This window comes from Sinohyriopsis cumingii, chromosome 2 (genome assembly GCF_028554795.1).
Source record: "Sinohyriopsis cumingii isolate HCF-2022 chromosome 2, ASM2855479v2, whole genome shotgun sequence".
NCBI lineage: Eukaryota > Metazoa > Mollusca > Bivalvia > Unionida > Unionidae > Sinohyriopsis > Sinohyriopsis cumingii.
Genome location: NC_142962.1, coordinates 123548448 through 123569569, shown reverse-complemented (window position 1 = coordinate 123569569; position 21122 = coordinate 123548448). Strand labels below are relative to the sequence as shown.

At 33.7% G+C, this 21122-nt stretch overlaps 1 protein-coding gene across 1 annotated transcript in view; it reads right to left on the bottom strand.

Annotated features, from left to right (window-relative positions):
* LOC149805742 (inositol-tetrakisphosphate 1-kinase-like) overlaps positions 1–21122 on the bottom strand; it is a 76544-nt gene that overhangs the window by 42221 nt on the left and 13201 nt on the right. Inside the window, exon 2 of the mRNA XM_089950409.1 lies at positions 16332–16356. Within this exon, the coding sequence (XP_089806535.1) occupies positions 16332–16356 (25 nt within the window). The remainder of the gene's footprint in view (positions 1–16331; positions 16357–21122) is intronic.

Below are 21122 nucleotides of genomic sequence, written 5' to 3'. Positions count from 1 at the left end.
GCAATGCAAATGGTGAGTTCCTGAACAAATTTCATAAATGCTGTAATTTTGTCTCATCTGTAAATTTTTTTAAAGATGTACAGAATGTTATACTTGCAATTTTTGATAAAATAGTCATCATCTTACTGATTTCATACAGGTATGGCTCTCATACCGGTATGGCTTAATGTAAGAGGGTTCAAGTTTGCTAGTACGGCTAGTAAGTGGCTACCCTATGCCGATTACTCACAGTGTAAGCAAATTCTAACTTTTTTATAAGCAACTGGCTCTAACTCTACAACCCAACATAAATGTCCAAATACCAAAAATGGGGTGACAAGGGTCAGAGAAAACAAAGACTACTCTATGCTGAACAAGTGGTTGTAATAAAATGCTTATCATGTAATCAGGAAGGGGTGGCAATACTACAGACCACATCTCTTGGTCTTAATTTGTAGATGGTTTGTGAATGTTGTCACGTCATTTTCATTTTAACTAACAAAAATGGGTGTATGTGCCTGTAACAATTGTCTAAGAAGCATTCTTAATTTAAAGACAAAGTAAATGACTAATACAATTTTTGATGACTGATTAAGATTTTAAAAAAGCTTGCATACAGTAAGGAAAATGATAATTCTATTTTCTTTAATAAAAAGTATTTATCATTATCATCTAATCAGTTACTTGTAATTTGTATAGCAAACTTATTTACTGTTTTCTACTGAGAGCAAATAAAACTATAAACATGTCTCTGTAACTTGTTAATAATAATAATAATAATAATAATAGTAATAATAATTAATATCATTCTTATTCTTATTTTTAGTTAATGTATTTATTTACTATCGTGTTTTTGCAAAAGATCAATTTTGAAAAGATTCAACTTCTGGAAATGCTTTATATACTGGGGATATGATCTTTATACACATCCCTGCAGCTACTATATAAACATCATCACTTGTGTGAAACCTACTTTGTGTTTCTCTGCTCCTGTTCTGTAACTGATTGAACTCGTGATAATATATCTAAATTTGAATGGACCCCTTTCACATTATGCGTTTCAGATGAGTTGCGTTCCTCATATTGATTGCTAAAATTTAAAACGAGGCAATCACTGCTGGGTAAATGTTATTTACATTGACATGGAAATGGAGATCAGTGCTGGATAAATGTTATTTATATTGACTTGGAAATGGAGATCAGTGCTGGGTAAATGTTATTTATATTGACTTGGAGGTGGAGATCAGTGCTGGGTAAATGTTATTTATATCAAAATGGAAATGGAGATCAGTGCTGGGTAAATGTTATTTATATTGACTTGGAAATGGAGATCACTGTTGGGTAAATGTTATTTATATTGACTTGGAAATGGAGATCACTGTTGGGTAAATGTTATTTATATTGACTTGGAAATGGAGATCAGTGCTGGGTAAATGTTATTTATATCAAAATGGAAATGGAGATCAGCGCTGGGTAAATGTTATTTATATCAAAATGGAAATGGAGATCAGTGCTGGGTAAATGTTATTTATATTGACTTGGAAATGGAGATCACTGTTGGGTAAATGTTATTTATATTGACTTGGAAATGGCGATCACTGCTGGGTAAATGTTATTTATATTGACTTGGAGGTGGAGATCACTGCTGATAAATCTGAACAATATCATGTAGTGTTGATAAATGAATATGAGCATTTAAAATATATAGATCTATAATAATAATAATAATAAACCTATTTCCCCCAATGTGTTTATAACAAAATAAATAACACAGCCAAGCAAATTAAAAATATCTCTTAGAAATACGTTTTATACTAAAAATTTGTTCTTGAATATATTTTATATTCTGTATCAAACCAAATTCTTTTTAAGCGTTAATATTATTTGTCAAATCATGTTTAGAGGTATGTACAGTTTAGCCATCAAAGCATGTTTAGAGGTATGTAGTTTAAATCAACTGTAACTAAAATCAGTGAAAAAAACAAACAATAACCTTGCAGATTCAGAAGGCAGCAACCCACACCCTTTCTGTTGAAATTAAATTAAAATAAAATTTCCCTTAGTCTTAGACTAATACCAGATTTAGTCTGTGGTAAAATCCACTAGTCTATATGACTAATGGACTAATGTTAGTCTCAACCATGAAAACGTCTATACAGAATCCATCTTAATAAAATTATTCTACTGTTTTGGTATTTTGATTTAAAATAACATTATTCTACATTTTCAGTATTTAAATATAATGAAAACATTATTCTATAGTTTTTGGTATTGTAATTTAAAATAACATTATTCTATAGTTTGGGTATTTTAATTTTACGTAACATTATTCTACAGTTTGGGTATTTAAAATAACATTTTACTGTTGTTTTATTATTTGAATAAAATAACAATATTCTTTTTTTTTAACTGTGAGGTGTACTTTTCCCGGCAAATTAGAGCGTAGGTACACAACACCACCATGGCCATTTGTCCGCTGTAAGTTTTCTTTTAATTGTTTGATGGTTAAACACTGTCAATCCTCTAGGCCATACTTGATAAAATTCTTGCATTCTGACATTTTGATTGTTTGTAACTCTAAACCAGCGAGTGCCTCTTTTTGGAATTTCAAGATTTTGCCAGAACACTCAAGAGCATTACTTTTCGGTATTGTGAAACTGGTCCATTAATCCCAACTGCCTTCACTGAAATGCATTAACATGCAATTAAAGTTGCAAGATTTTTGCCCTATTTCATAAAAATCTTTAAATATATATAAATGGTCATACTAGCAGCTGTGCATTAGAACTAAATTTGTCTGTGATGTTTGTTGGCAAATGAAGTAACAAAATGTTACTATGCATCATTAGAAAAACAGTCTCCAAAAAGAAAGAGAGAGAGAATTATAAGTATACACCAGACAGAATGGAAAGTGCTATCCCTGGTTAGAAGAATGCTTGCTAACTGTAGGCAGAATTAATATTTAGTACAATTCAAATCTCCAATGAGTACGAATTGAAAATTCTCAGACCTGTATGATAGTATTATTTGTATTAAATATTAATTCTGCCTACTGTTATCAAGCATTCACCTATATAATCCAGGGACAGTACTTTCTGTTCTGTCTGGTGTATACTTATAATTCTCTATAATTAATCCAATATACCTTTATTTCTTTCATAGGAATCCGACTGACTGTGTAGACAGATGAAAATTAATAACTAGGTCGTCATTTGAGTGTGTCTCATACACACAAGTGTATATAGCACCCATCATTTTTGGTGATGTGTGCTTAGTCATGATGGAATATGGACTGATGTGTGCAGGCAAATGGTGCTATTTACCCACAGACCTGGGTTCAAATCTCCATAGAGTACGCATTAAAAATTCTCTAACCTTATATATATATATATATATATATATATATATATATATATATATATATATATATATATATATATACAAGCTTCAAAGCCTAATGGAATTGTTTGGTACAGAAATTTCATTATTCTTAATTTTGGCATTTAATGGCAAGTTTACACAATTATTATATTCCAATAAAATATATTTTGTTTTATTCAACTGAAGTTTCCAATCAGTCCAGTTGTGAACAGTGAAACTACAAGTTTGCTTATTACACACTGCTGCAATGCTAGTGCAAATCAGACCTGAACATCATCAGGCATATGATACATTATGTACTATTATTATTAATATTAATCATTATTTTGACCCAAATACATGTATATCTCAAGGAAAGGATAATTGATATTCACAAGCATGTTTCAGAGATAACATATTGCATGTAACTTCAGAACTGTTATGAAGCAACTATATCAACCTCTTTGTTAAACTCTGAAATTGTGTTGAAACTGAATAACATTTTAATGAGTAATAAATAATACATTAATTTCTTCACATGATATCTTACCAAAACCAGGGGTGCTTTCAAGTCATCCAAGTCTTAAACAGCATAGCAAAAATGGTTTAAGAATTGGGTTGGTGCTGAAATCAATCACAGAAAGTGACCTATGCTTGACAAATTCAATTAATGAGAACAGCACCAGTAAACACCAGCAGTATCCACATGGAACATTATAATTATGGTGTTTCATCCGATGCAAACAAACATGTAACCACCCTGGAATAAATATCACAGTTTGACAAATAAAACCATTCATTAAGACTACTTAGAAAATGGCACAAATTCATGAATGGGTTTCAAATTTGTTGTAAAAAAAAAAAAGTGCAAGGTCAATTCAACACAATAACTGACATTTAAAATAGTATGAAACAATGTTTTGTGATGTGCATGTATGTAATATGTATTATAAACAACAACACTATAACATGAAATATCATTTTGGAATTCTTTTTCCTTTGCTGTCAGCACAAATTTCTGCCAGTACTTTCATTGTCTGCAATTACCATTCTCTGATGAAAAGTTCACAGAAAACTGTACCACAGTGGATTTATATTACAAGATCTTGTTTTCAATTCCCACACAATTACAGAGCATTAATTCCTTACTTGTACCTTCAAGACCGATCAAATACCACTGCATAAAATAAAGCTGTTTATGGGAGTAAAAAAATATAAAGCAAAATTTATTTTTAAAAATTCAGGGGTGGGGTAGAAGCATTATAACAGAGCTTTAAAAAAATCTTTAATACTTTTATTTCCTTAATACTTAAATAAAAAAACTGGACTTAGCAGATATCTGTTTATAATGCACAACTTGAATAAACTCGAAAGTTTACTTGCATATCTCAACTATCTATAAACAACTAAGCAGAAAAGACAAAACCGTTTCCCTGAATTTCATACAACTATCACTGCGTCTTTATTTTTGCATTAATCAAGGGTCAACGAAAAAGTTGGTCATTCTTAGTGAACGTGTCATATGAAGAAAAAAAAATCTTATTCAAATTCGTATTGCATATTTTATAAATTTAAACATACAATTTTCTTTTTTTATTCTGTCGTTTGTTTTGTGTGTTGAGGTGGAGCTCTCTGCTTCGAAACTTTAGTCTGTGGACATTTGAGCATGTAAAAATATTACAAACAGGCTCTGCCCACTGTCACGTAATTGTACTGAATTTACGATTCAATATTGACATAACCCAATTTATTAGAAAACAAAACCAAACGCAAAAACAGACCTGTGTAACTATAAACAGTACTCTCCTAACAATACAATCACTGAATTGAGCTTTATCAATATATACGTATCAGTACATCGTTCTTTTGTCGCACATTTAACCTAACCTTGGGCAGGAAATCGACATTGTTATGTGTTCATTCAGTCTGCTGTGTAGCAATCAAACCCCTGTGTGGGGTCTAAGCTGACACAGCGTAGTACAAAACTGGCTGATACTAGTTTATGAACAAGGCGACTGCAGACTTAAACCGGCTAAAAGAGCCTTGGGCACTTAGGCACTACCGTCGGTAATAAAATTCATTTGTATTCGATGTGTTGCTGTACAAGGTTGTGTATCCTCGTTGACATAATTTTAACGTTAACCAAGTCAACGCTGGGTTTAAGAGTACAATTTATTTAATTTTGTTTACTATGCTGAAATTTTTTTTATTTTAATTTAATAATTTGGGTTCTGACATGTACATATTACAAATTCCTCCGCTTCAAATTTATCGAGAAACCTACGTACACCTATCAACCAGTTACAAACAATCAGTTATTTCATCAGAGATGTCTAATTTGCTTTGAAAATTTTAGTGTATGGATTTTAAAATTATTTTTTTAACCATTATCTTTTATTTATATGCATATATCTTTCAACATTTTTAAACAGTATTCTTTTACCTGCATGCTTATTTTATGTGGATGAGTTATCCTCATGAAGTTTTACGAGGGCAATTGAAAAAAAATCTTTACATGTTTCGTAAAACTTCAGTCAGTATTGTGATGATGTGTCATTAAGGCCCATGGATACAATACATACATAAGTAGTTTCTATTTTAGCTGGATTGGCAAACATTTTTTTCCAACATTATAATTTACAATGTCTCAGTGTATAAATTCATACATCCTTGCAGTTGTATACATGCATAAATGTGACATTACTGACGTCAGCCATTTGAAGTTGGTACATGACAATAATTATGATGTCATGAAACCACAAAATGACAAAAAAACTAAAGGGAAGGGCTGAAATACGGTTTTCAGCAGACATACCTCAGTGTAATTCTGATATTCATTTTTCATACATGCATGATACAAATTTCAAATTGTTTATTGTAACTTTTTTTTAACAAAGAAAACTACATTTTTTGGCAAACAATTTTCAAAATCGTAAACAATAGTCTCTTGATACTCAGCTACACTAAAAGAATTTTCCGGAATTAAAAGTAAGACCATATCTTAGTACCTAAACAACATTTTCAAATTAGCTGCTATGGTAGACATGTTACTTGGTGTCAGATTGGAACCATTTTCATTTACAAAAAAGCAGCCATCATTATACGTCTTTTGATCATAATGATCATGAAGAGAAATGACAATATTTTAATGACAGCCGGCATCATTTTCATTTAAGACCAACTAGGTGTTATATGAAGTGTACTGGTGAAAATCCCAATACCCCATGTTGATATAGCCATCCATCCTAGGGTATTTTCAAGGTAGCCATTATGGTGACCATAATGAGGGTTAATCATTTTTTATTTAGGACCAAGCGGACACCATAAGAATTCTTCTGATGAACAACCTATCAAAATAATTTTCCCTTGAAATGGAGTAGCTAAAACAAGATTTTCAAGATGACCACATATTGGACATCAGATCAACACCATTTTATTTATTTAAGATCAACATTTTAAGAAGTCTTTTTGTGAAAACCCAAAGATGATAGGGCCAAACAGACATCACAAGAAGTCTCATGATGAAAACCCTTTAAATGCTTCCTGGTATGGTCACCATCAGATGAGCCATTTTAGCTGGACAATGGGCACTCAAACAGTTTATCCTATATGCAACCACCAAAAGTTACCATTTTGTACAAGGCACATTTTAAATTATAAATATAGCTACTAACAAAAAGCCAGATTTGCATTATGTTTATGTGTATGTTTTGCAACAGTCTCCTAAGATTTGATTAATTTATTTCAACTTACAAACACTATACAAACTCATTGGAAAAGCTGCCAGTATACAATAAATATAGCTGGTGATGACATCATTCGCAACCTATCCATTCAATATCACTTTCTGTTCAGGAGTAGCAATAAATATTTTCAAGGTGGTTGCTGTGGTAGCCATAAAGGACAATAGATTGGTACCATTTTGATTTAGGATTTTTGTTGTTGCTGTTCAAGGGTTTAAAGCCATTTTTCAGCATAAGATAGGCTATACATGGCAGCCAGTATAGCTGGTGGAGGAAGAACCCTGGAAACCCCAGGGAAGAACCACCAACCCATGAGAAGCTACTGGCAGGCTTTCCCACGTATCTACGCTAGCCGAGCCTTTGACTCAAACCCACACAGACAGAGGTGAGATGGCAGTGATCCAAAACAGTGAGCGCTTTAGACCACTTCGGGCCCACTGATTTAGGAACAAGTACACATCACAAAAAGTCTTTTATTGAAAATAACATGTTGACTTGACTATACACTCAGGTGGAGTAGCAATAACAAATTTTCAAGATGGCCACTGTGTGGTAGCCATACTTGATAGGTACAGTACCATGTTCATTTAAGACCAACTGGACATTAAAAAGAATTTTGGTCAAAAAGCTCCATGTCAATATAACTTTATGCTCAGGAGGGGCTGCAATAAGATTTTCAAGATGGCCAAAGTGGCAGCCATATTTGGTTTTAGATTTGTACATTCTTTATTTAGGCCCAACTGCACAACATAAGAAATATTTTAATGGAAACCCTTTTTTGGTATGACCATCCATGCAAAAAGACTATCTTGCATTGTAAAATGGTGTTGAACCCAAAACAATAACAGCAGATCCTTTCAATGGCCATTTTTGTACATGGGTTCTTTATTGCATTTTATCTATTTCTATTGAGTTTGGATGCCAATACTTCTGGTGTGTCATGCAGACTATAAGCTACAGTTAGTTCTGATTCATGGCTGTTGTTTTACTCTGTACTTGAACAACAATAACCAGAAATGAATGTAGTATCTCACTGTGTGACACAGAAAGTGTAACCCTCATATTTGATACAAGTCAACAAATGTGAAGTAACAACAAAACTCTTGTGAAAAGGTGGTTATTTAATCAGAACAGTACTTACAGGGGGAACAAATATGGAATGTCTTTTTTACATTGATATATGATATCACTGGCTCAGCCTAATGATGGGATACAAATATCAGCATGGAACTGGTAATGGGGGAGGATTTAAAACTCCACATCAGTCAATTTGTGTTTTGCTAATATGAAGAAGGCAAGTGTGTGCTGTCATTGATTTTTATTTAGAACTGAATTAAATTGACGCATGTGCCTGCTAGGGCTGTCTCAGAGAAATTCTCAATTTAAAGAATAAAAAGGTAAACAATCAATAATTATTCATGTCTGATGAAGATTAAAGTAACTAGCATCGGGTCAGAAATGTTTATTTTTTGTATCAATTTTCACTTCTTGTAACAATATAAGTATCGATCTACAAAAATATTGATACATCGATACAGTATATGGATTGTTTCACACCTAGTTGTCACAAAATAATTTATCTGAAGAACGACACTTTCTAAAATCATCTTTAAATCTGTAAGTTCTGGTTCATACTTTCAGTGGATATTTTAAATCTAAGAAATACATTATCTTTTCCAAGGAGACATTGTGGCAGATGACCCAGGCTGGCCTGGGTAGTTATCAAATGAGTGACCAACTGAGTCACTGAAGTTTACTGGTAACAAGACTTTGAATTTCAAGAGCTTAATGGCAACAGAGTATGTATCAAATCTCCATGAAAAAGAAATTCTTGCATTTACTTGTGAAGTCGTAACCCAATAGTCCAGGTATATACCTGTATGTAAAAAGTCTAGTCACCTTCATCCAGTATTTCCTTTATCAAACAACTGATTTTATCCAAACATTTCTTGGCAACCATATGCATATGATAAATGAGACTAGGCAGCATTTATGATACCAATCAAAAACAACCCTCCTATCCATATGGTCACTGTTACAAACGCATTCTGAAAACTGAACATACATGTACCTCCAGAGTGGACCATAGATCTGTACATAAATTTAAAGCATTAAATTCAACCCCCTTTTCCTCACAAATGAAAAAAGGATGTACCTCAATACTTATTTGTTTATAAGAGTAATGGTGCAAAATTCTGCAGATTAAACTTCGCAGTACATTCTGTCATGGTCAGTGTGACACATAACCATTAAGATTGATATATGGGGTAGGTTTGCAATAACGTGGCAGCTCATGATGGTTATCCTCTCGTTTGAGAGTATAAGTGAATTTTAATTAGAGTCTGTTCGATAACAGTGAAACAGATATGTTAATGTAAAGGAAAATGACACAGTTGAGACAAACCAGAGCAAAAAGTTTGCGAAATCTTAGGCCATTTGAAGTGGCTGTCATAAATGATATTTTTCCAAAACAGTTATTAATAGAGACAGGCTAGAGAAAATTGTTCTGACTTTGATGTATTAAATTTTTGGGCTGTAAGTGAAGCTAATTTTGATTGGCTAAGGTAAATGAGGGGATGTGTTCTCCAAACAAAATTTCATGGTTTAAGTATAGAACAATGGAGTTTTAGGCAGTCCGAGATTTTATGCCAAAACAGGAAGCTGGCTCTGTGATCAGTAAAAAGTACTCTTCCTGTTAAATATATCATCCAAGGAACTGGAGTCTGGACATTTGAGAGAACCAGTACCAGAGAATTGAGGGTCAGAGAGAATTCTTTGATGATAAACAAGCGAGGGTTCGAGAATCCAAGAACGTATGGTCTCAATGACACGCAAGTGCCAAAATGGTAAGACTGTATTCCACGTAACCAATGGCAATCACAGCAAGACACTTATTCCATGGAACCCTTGTGATCAAAACAGCATGCCATGTGGAACGATCATTTGGCCAGCAGCCTGGGTCAAGAAGGAAATTTTGCAATGCAAGTAAAATGTTCCACCCTGGAAAAATTCATCATTTGTTTAATTTATGACAATTTCAATTTCAAGCAATTAGACTATTCTCCCTGCACTGGGATTCAGTTGCATATCTGTATATGGTTGGCTACACATTTACATAAACAGCCAATGCAGACCATAAATATCCAGTGCTGCAATAAGCATAACTGTAAAACACAAGTGCTGTAAAAAAATATATACCATCGTGCAAATGCATCATTTAAAAGTGTAACAAATTTGAAACAAGAGACCCTGAAAGGGATTGATGATTTCTGGAAGAAAATGATTTCCTGGAATTCAAGACAAAGCCATTTCTTCCTTTTAACTGAAGAATGCTGAAAGAAACCATATCTGGTATTCTTCAGTGATAGCAAGCTATTTAAATTAGCTGCTGTGGTGGCCATGTTTAATATCATCTTATTATCATTTTCAACTAGGACCTGACAAGGCATAATAAGAAGTCTTCTGGAGATATGACTTTGGAGAAGAAACAATAACAAGATTTTTAAGCTGAATGTCATTGGGGCTGTATTGGATACCTGATTGGTGCCATTTCTATTTAGTACCAACTAGATATCATGAGAAGTCTTTTGGTGAAAGTGCAATGTAAATATGACCAGCCATTTTGTGGCATAACTTTCATTTATTTAGTGATATGATTTTCAATATGTCCACTGTGGCAACAATACTGGATGTCAAAGTGGGATCATTTTCATTTTGTACCAAACAAACTATGTGATGAATGTGTATTAAAAGTTTTGTGGCAATCCTCCAAGTATCAGCGGAGAAGTAGTTATAACAAACTTGAGTTTACAGACAGACACACAACAAACAACAGATAACATATCATCTCATAAGCTCTTCTATGAACAGTAGAGCTAAGAATACATTCTATGAAAAAAACTGCACAACACCTGCGAGTTGAGGATGTTCTCGAGCTATGTTCCAAATCCAAAATAGACCTGATGAAATGGTATTAAAATAAATGGAAAATAGATAACTTTAACACTGAGGTCGATCAACATCCTATATTAACCAATTAGACCATGACATTATAAATAGTCCACTGGTGAAAACTCCATGTTGATATGACTTTCTGTTTTGGAGGAGAAACAATAAAAAGTTGTTCAAGATGGCTGCCATGGTGGCCACAATGAATATCAGATTGGCACAAGTTCCATTTTGGACTCACAGTACTAATTCAGTTTCCAGAGTAAAACTAGGCAAACAGCATGATATTAAAAGTTCATTAACTTTAAATTTCTGAGTGCTCATTATCAAACCAGTATAGATGCATTCTAGATGACATCCTCTGTGTAGAGAAAAGGAGATGAGCCGAAGCATTTTCTGGACCTGCATGTGTTTGAATCATGTGCTTTCAATTTTGCACCAAAGAGTCAAATGCCAATTTTAGCAATGAGTGTTCCAAACTCAAGACTGTTAAAGGACTGAAATCCCATCAACATGACAATATCTCTATTTTTGTCAGTTACAACTAGGATAAGCTCTCAAGATTCTTTCTCCTGAAATATAACTTTCATTATCAACCAAACCTGGCCAGCCAAACCTATACAATACATACTTATTTTGTCTTCACCGATTTCCAGACTAGTTCCCATTTTTCAGACAGTCAGTACTTGTGCCCTTTAGGACCAACCAGACCAGATAAGAAGTCTTGTGGAGAAAGCACAAGGATAGTTATGACCAGCCATCTAGCAGAAGTAGCCATAGACAGATTTTCAATATGACCATTGTGGGTGAGGCCATACTGGAGGTCAAGCTGACACCATTATTATTCAGGAGAGACAAGACATCATGTCATTTTGGATTGGTCCATTACAGATGATTTATGGCACAACCAGTAGTATACAGGTTATCCAAATTTAAAACAGTAGTTATAGTCTATTACAGCTGACCATGGTATGTACCAAACCACGGTATAAGACCGACAAAATAAAAATTGTGCACCTCCTATTGCACTGCTTTTAAAATTGGGGTAGGTAGGTTTATATATATATATATATATATATATATATATATATATATATATATATATATATATATATAATGATTAGTATACAGCATACAATGTATGAAGATATTATTATTATATCCTTTTAAGTATATCTATTCTTCCATGCTGCTACTCATTGTACATACAACCAGTAACAATCCCTTCTGTGCCAAATGTAAGTTCCAAAAATAATGTGTAACATAGCATTATCTTTGCCTTTAAAATGTTTATTTTTAATCATGGGGGAAATTTTTCCTTGCTTGTTACTGCTGTTGTTAATTTTGTTTCTTCTGTAAATGATAGCAACAATGTTCTTGCTCCTGAAAGAATCATGGGTTACCACCTAGTACTGCAGTACCACTAATTTTAGTGGGGTACCCCTCCCTGACCAGCTACCACCCATTTTTTACAGCTAGAATTCCTTGGCACCAACAAGATTGTCTTTAAAACTACCCCTTATGCAAGGCCATAGATCTATTGCAACCAGTGGCCAGCAAAACTTTTGTGCCACTCATTTCCGCCAACAGATACATATAATCCTCAGGAATTAACATTCATGGTCACATACTGTTCATACTGGGATCAGCTTGTCACTAATTTTGTTTTTCAGCATACCGGTTCATTTCAGCTACTATGAGTGAAATATTTCTGAGGAAAAAATTGTAAAAGAAATCTATATCTGTTGCATTTTCATCTATATGAAATGCTGACCCTGAATCTGCTGTAAAGTCATGAGCATGTACTGGCTCCTCGTGTTCTGATCATACAAAATCATCCCATGTTTCCTCCTCAGATTCGGATAAATCTGAAGTATCTGTTTTAGAAATAGGACTTGTACTAATGCCTGATTCTTCATCTGGAATCTGTTCATTTAAGTTGACTTCAATTTCAATGTTACCACTTTCAAATCCTTAAAATCCTTCATCAGAATCATTGGAATATACATTATGATTGCCATTTTGTTTACTTTCTAAAAATGACCTCATTTTCAGTGGTAATTTCCACCTAAAGGCTGTAAACCTATTAACATGGTTCCCACACTTTTCTAAATATAAATTTCCAGGTCTTTTCCAGGATGAAATTAATTTTTTCAAGGTTAACATATGACCGTTACTGAATGGAATTAAAGAACATTTTAGATTATAAAACATGCATTTTCCAAATCTGAAGATGTTTGTCTTTCACAACTCTCCAAACAAATATGTCAGAAAAGATGATCATGTACAAAAACCACAAAATGAGTCACATGAAACAAATTTTCCTATAAACTGGCATTTAAAGCCATTTCAATGTACAGAATACAAATCCTAACTTTACTTAGCTGACCTGCATTATATTGCTATGTGGAAACAACATAATCAGCATAAATTATTTTGTTTCCTTTCAAACCTTTAATTCTAAAGATTTCTATAGCAATATACGTGCATGTTTTACAAAAACATTTCTTATCACAGTATGAAAAAACCCAATAAATGCACAGTATTAGAATCTTATCCTGTAATGAAAAACGATTAACCCTGAATTTGTGTGTGCCAATAAAATCTCAAACGAGATTTTTCAACTAACCCAAACTCCTTAAGATGATTTGTTTAAAAAATCGCACGTTTCAGAGACCATAACTTCAGTTTGGTACATGCAGAAAAGTCCATGATGGCTTGATGGATAGAAAAATATCTCAGGAGTAAAACAAGCCATGTAGTATGCACATGTGCCTTTAAAGATGGAAATAGCAGAAGGAAATCAAGGGTCATGGGTGGAACAAAGTATTTGGAAGTTCCGTACCTTCTCTCTTATATATTATGATTGAGAGGGTCTTATGTTAGAACAGGTCATGGGGTAATCTAAGGTATTTTTGTCGCTCAATGATTTTTTCTTTTAGATTATTGTTGCATGTGTGGGTTCAGAGCAATTACAAAAGAAAAAATTGGAATCTGTTGCCACCATAAGATAGCTTACCAGTGAGCCTAGCAAATTTAAGCTATGTTATAATGACTTATACCTGCCTGAAATCGATAAGAAAAATATTTATTTTCTCAAAAATGGCAAGTATTATATTCATTATGTCTTCAATCAATCTGACAGACTAGACAAAACTCGGCGTAGATGAAACCTGACCCGGTACTCGCCATTTGCGTTAATAGTCACATGACTTCACAACTCTCAAACGACGACATTGGAAGTCCAATAGTTACGTGATGTCAACAACAAACTCCTTTTTAATATCACTGTACAAAGTTTCAATTATATTAAATGAAAGTCTCATACCTTTCGTAAAAACCAGAAAGAACATTTAATTCTCAACATATTTATTTCAAGAACAACTACAAGAAACTTGGCCAGTCTGATTCATCAAGCAGAGTAGTCTGGTTTCCTGCTTCGTATGCTTCCTGCATGACAGAGCACATATCAACGTGGTAGTCACGTGATACAAAACTCCGAAAGCAGGTCTCGGAATAAATATAGATAATTTTGTGCTATTTCGTTGTTGTATTTTTATTGCAACCAGTATACGACTTTCATTTAATACTTTTTTCTACAATACTTGAAAATGATGGCTGTGAGATTATGTGTGCTTGTGTGACTAGAATTCGAAATCACTAGTACCAGCTCAAATTTCATCAACGCATTAGTTTTTTCGTCTTTCAGCAGATTAAAGACATAACAATTTTAATACTCGCAATTTCTGAGAAAATAAATAATTTTCATATTGGTTTTATCAGGTATAACTCGATTTAACAACATTTAAGTTTGCTGGCCCATCTGCTAAACGGCTATGCTTTAATGCCACCATGTTCTCTTCTTGTGATGCTAGACTGGTTTTCATACCTTCCATAAAAAAATGATATGGATATTGTACTGTCTTTGGAAAAAAAAAAGTCTGTAGACAAATCTAATCCATTGAGTGTTTGGATTGTCTCAAATATATTTATGGCAAGCACCCAAATGATCCATACTGCAACCTCCTAATAATATTCTGGTTATAACTCGATAAATGTAAGTCAAGATCAGTTTAGTTATGACTCAATTATAAGTGTCAAATTGCGGAGGAAAATTCTTGGGTTTTTCCTTACTTTCGTTAATATTTGCAAAATTCAAAGACTTTTCAAGGTCAGGAAAAAAAGTATCACTTCTCCCAACTTTTTCCCAATAGCATGGGAACCCTGTTTAGAAGTCTTTGGTATGACTTGGTTGGGGTTCAAAACTGCAACCTCCTGCATCTGAGGTGGCTGTTCTAACCATTTATGCCACTGAAGCAGTCTTTTCAATTCTAGCTTAGACAAGAGTTAATGAAAAAAAGAAGAAAATCATGAAGACGAAAAGGAGAAAATAGATGAAATGATCAGGACTTGTGTCAGGAAAACAGGCTGCTAAAAATAATGCTGACAGCAGATTGCATGTTCATTTACATATATTGTTGCAAGAGTAACATTACTTTTAGCTATCGATGAATCAAACCACTTGCTTCAGTGAATCTTTGAAAAAATAACTTAAATAATTTTAATAACTGCAGTATCTCATATCAACAGATAAATTGTACTGATAATGAAAATAAATTATGCAGCTGATGTTAACTTAGAACATTGTATCCTCTGAAGTAAAAAAAATCAGTACAGCATATTTATCCAATTATAATTCCATGCCAGGTGATAAGTCAACTACTACTTTTTGGAAATGTGTGCTAAGGATATCTCTATTAGGCTGACCTGATTTTCTTATCTTGGAAGAAGTACTATTACGTTTATCTGAGGTACCATGACATTATTTTGGATCACTGTACCATGCTTATCTGCAGTACTGTGGTTTTTAATCTAGAGTGAATTACCATGTTTACCTGGAGTTCTGTACCATGTTTATCCAACAACAAACCGGAGAGATTAAAATCTCACATTCTATACTTTGGTGGCAGATCAGGGTCTACTTTGTTTATTCCAGTAAAGATTTCATTTGAACTGAGGGCATCATGGTGGCTTGGTGGTTAGAGTGCCAGACTTACAACTGAAAAGGTAAGGGTTCAAACCCTAACATCGGAGCAGTCTGGATCAGCTATGTGTCCTTGGGCAAGGTACTTTACTACAATTGCCTTGGCACTAAATAATCTACATGCCGCACGGTAAAGAACCAAACCAAACAGGGTCTATTCTTCTCATTCCACAAATAATTTTTGCCAAGTTATACATGAGAAAACAGTAATTTATGCATCTACCACCTCAAACATGATTATATGAAATCTGACTTACCTTTAACAATTCTATCCCAGCATTCCTGAAAAAAGAAAATGAAACTTGTGAGAAATGTATCCAAAAACAAATAAATATTTGCTGAATTATACTTTGACATTGTGAAAATAGATCTCAATGGCCTTACTGTAAACAGCATTTAAAAATTTGGCTTGCAAACGAATGCAAACTCGTAGTTTTAAGGTTTACAAAACAACATAAAAATAAGAAAGATTCCAAGTGATAAATGAACTGACAATGTTGGCCATGCCATGGAGACCTATGATGGAAGGTGATAATCAAAAATGCAGAAGAACATGCAGTACATAGCGGCAATATGAACTTTTTTAAACAGATGCAATAGTCAGACTTTCAAAGCAGTTTGTGATGTGTTGGTCAAAGTGAACTCGTAATACTGAACAAAATACTTTCATTCCATGTAAGCATGCATATCCTTACTCCAAGTTTAAGTAGGCAAGTTCACATCATATTTAAACAAAGACACGATTGTTGAGCAATGCATGTACATTTTGATACAGTTTCCATAAACTTTGTATAGTATACTTCATTATAAGGCAGAGTCACTATAATGGAAGTTACGATAGCTCAGTAGCATGTCTGACTTGTAATCCATGGGTTTATAAAAAATAATAATAATAATAATGACCTTATTTAAAGAGGGTAACACAATTAGCTAAAAACTAATCTACCTTGAGGCCCTCATACAAAGGAATTTATTTATTTAAGCTGCATCTCTGAAGCCACTGGATATATTGGGTTTGGAAGAAGGAAATAGAGTGGGCATTTCTAATCTCAGCTGGAATACTATTCCAGAGCAGAGTTCCAGAGTACTGGAAACTTTTTTTAAATAACTCCTTATTTGGTTTGGGATCTTTATACTGTTTGGTAGACATGGATCGCAGGTGGGGAGTATTACCAGGTAGCCTATACTGGAATAGTGATTGTAAATATTCAGGAGCACTATTCTGAGATATCCTGTACATTAATTTGGCTTTTCTCAAACAGATTCGGTCTTTAATAGGTAATATTTTTTACCTACCAGCTAAACTTTCCTTGCTTTCTTTCTGGATTGATATTAGCCCAAATGCTCTTTTTTGAAGATGTGCCAGCTTTGCTATGTTTTTATCATTTGAATTACCCCATACTGTACTACAGTAGTCCAAATAGGGTTGTATGTAACTGTTATAAAATAGTTTCCTGTGCCTTTCAGGGAGAAAATGTCTTATCCTACTGAGAAGCCATAAACTTGAATTGACTTTTTTACTGGTATGTTTGATATGTTCAGTCCATGATAGGTTATTATCTACCAGAACACCAAGTAGCCTATCATGACAGACTATTTGCAGATTTGTATCCTTCCATGTCAGACATAGTTCATCACTATCAAGATTTGTCCTTCTTTGCCGTGTTGAGATAAGTAATATTTTAGTTTTACCAGTATTTACCACCATGCCATTACATGTGCACCAGTTTTCCAGTTTGTTTAGTGCATTCTGTAAAGAAATTTCGAGCTCATGCTTTGTGTTTTGGATGTCTGACAATGTTGTGTCATCTGCATAGAGATCTGTAGATGATATTGAGTCTCTTAGTAAAAGTGGTAGGTCATTAATAAATAAAATGAATAGTAGTGGACCTAGAATTGAGCCTTGTGGTACTCCATATCTAACTGTTTCAGGTTCAGACAGAACATTATTTATGTAAACATGTTGTGTTCTCTCATTTAAGTATGAAGTAAATCATCTAATTGTTCTTTCATCACACTGGTAGATTTTCAGTTTCTTCAAAAGGATTTCATGATCCACCATGTCAAAAGCTTTCCTGAAATCTACAAATACAGTTCCTATTATTCTACCTTGGTCAAGTGCTTGAAGCTATTTATCAGTTAGGGAGATCAAGGCAGTCTCACAGGAATGGTTCTGTCTAAAGCCTGATTGATTAGGGTGTAACAGCAAGTGTTTGGTTAAATATGACATGAATGAGTCATGGACATGTTTTTCAATCAATTTTGACAAGTTTGGTAGTATTGAAATTGGTCGGTAGTTATCAGCATCATCCTTAGAACCAGATTTGTGAATAGGAGTTACTTTTGCAGTTTTCCATAATTTGGGGACAGATGAGGTTGCAATACTTAAATTAATTATGAATGTTATGCTATCTACAATAGCAAAGGCAGAAGATTTAATGAGTCGTGGACCAATCTGATCAAGTCCTGTAGCTTTCTTGGTATCAAGTTGACTGAGACATTTTTTAACAAAGTTTTTTGACACTGGTGGGATAGAGAAACATACCTCCTTTGAGATTTTACTGCTGCAGAACGTTTTCAGTTCATTAAAGTTGTTTTCTATCACTGGCTCTTTTAACTTTGTGGTAATGTTGATGAAAAAATCATTGAAAACATTTGCAATGTCAGTTTCATCATTATGGGCACTGAAAGTTGTGCATGTCAGTGTTATTGAACCTTTCCAAATTGAAGCTGAATGCAGTTTATGAGACTCTCATGAATCCAACTAGTCTCATTTTCTTGAGATAAAAAGAAAAACAAAATATTTCAGTTCACAAGAAAATCTCAGCCCCCTTGTATAAGTTGCAATCTAAAAGCTGTAAATAAGTAGGGTGATTAAACCTCACCAAAGCTGAGAACTAATTTTGGAACTACTTTTATTCACATGACACAATATGGCAGTTGAAGTCGACAAAGTCACAACTGGAACACTGTCAAAGATTTTCTACTGTATCTTATATCTCCACTGGAGACAAATCACCAAACTGAGATTTATTCCTAAAACTACTTAAGTTGTTTCTCAACTTGACAAAAATGGCCAAGCCATGTTCTGATTAAATATGCTTCCCTGCTCAATTCATAATTAGCAGTCTGCTTTCATAAGATAAGATTGCGACTGGTATAGTAGCCATTTTGTCTTACTGTCTCAAAATGTAATATTTTTTCAGGCTTATTATGTACTTGATGGTGACTCCTAACTTCTGTTAAGAAGGATATAAATAAACCATAAAGCAATCAGTCATGCAAATACATGCAACGAGGACAACTGCTCATTAATACTTGTTTTCTTAATATAATATATATTTACAGATGATCCTGTCAAACCTGATCTGACAAACAATTCCACCAACTCGTCAATAATTTGTAGGTTCCTTTTAGTGATACATTCATATATTTGTTTTGCATTAATAATTCTCATATTTTCTACCTATCTAAGTAAAACTGAAAACAAAATTCAAAGACTGAAGACCAGAAAAAGCAGTTTCAATCAAGAACCAAAAAACCCCCGCTTTATTTACAATCTGAATTTAACTACGAATCACAGCTACATCCCCTTTATAAAAATTCCCTCTTTCTCCAATATTTTGGATTATTTTGTAGGGTCAGCACTTAAAACTTAGGTCTGCTCGGCAACCAGAACCACCACATACTTTACTACTTGGACTAATGCTCTTGCATAGTGATGGTATATATTCAAAAACATTTAATAAAATACATGTCTAATAACAATAATTATAGTCATTTATCCATATATGTGACATATAAAACATAATAGTTAAATCAAGAATAAAAGTAGCAACAACAAAAATGTGAAAGTGTAACATTTTATTATTGGATTATCATTAGTAGACCAGACAAACAGTATGGATTCAATTAAGAGACCTATATGGAAACAAAGCAGAAACCCTTTATTCTCAATTGGTGCTAACAGACCAATTCCTTCAAGAGTCACGCTGAGATTGACTGTCAATCTGACTACCAAGACTCCCATACATGACAGAAATTTAAATTACCCCCCCCCCATGATAATCTTGAAAAAGCTCCAAAGGGAGGCAGAGAGGTTGACAATAAAGAAATTTGTACTGTATACTACAAAGTTTTTAATTAATAAGGCACTGTTGCACAGTATCAATGCAAACTGGAGTTACAACTGATTGGGTCATAAACAGAATTATAACACAAAATAACTTGTCAAAGACAAAGTAAGCAGAAGGTCTAACAAGTACCCTTCAAAACTGTGTAAAATGTTATAAGGCAGTGCACATGATTATTGTTTAAATTTTCAAAGGGTACAAAGCATATCTATGTTGTACAGGCCTGCTCACAGGCAACTATTCAAGGTATTTCTCCCTTCAAGCAGCAAGGTTTGTATCTATGTACAGACCTGACAGTTTGATGTTCTACCAATGGCAACCACACAACAGACAGACAAGGGTGGATAAAAAGATGCATGACATAAAGATCTCCCTTTCAGGATAATTATAAAAGAGTAAAGCTGGTACAGTATATTGATTGCTCAATAAATAAATAATAACACTGACAACATATATGTACTCTATAAAAAGAAGTGAGAGATAAATATCCAGTGTATTTCTCCACCCAGGCACTCCTCTTTTGTGTAGGAGTCAGTACTGATAACTCTGTTTAAATCAAAATACATGTTGATGATAAATACATGTTGCTATGGGAGGGGGCTTATTATAGTAAGCACAAGTATACATTATACATGTATTACATTCAATCTAAATGTATTTCAGAGTTTTGTACTGCTGTGTGATGAATCATATCCATGTAACAACATATAATAGAAACTAAAACATGCATGTACTGTTACTTATGTACATTAAGTCTCTTAGTCAAACACAACTTGTAATCAAATGTAGAAACAACAGTCATAGACTCGCTCAAAGGGACTGAAGTTCTACTGCCCAAAAAAGAATTTCAAGGAATCCACTATAAGCCCATTTCCTGTCCATTTATTCTTTTGACCTGCCAAGTATTGACACCAT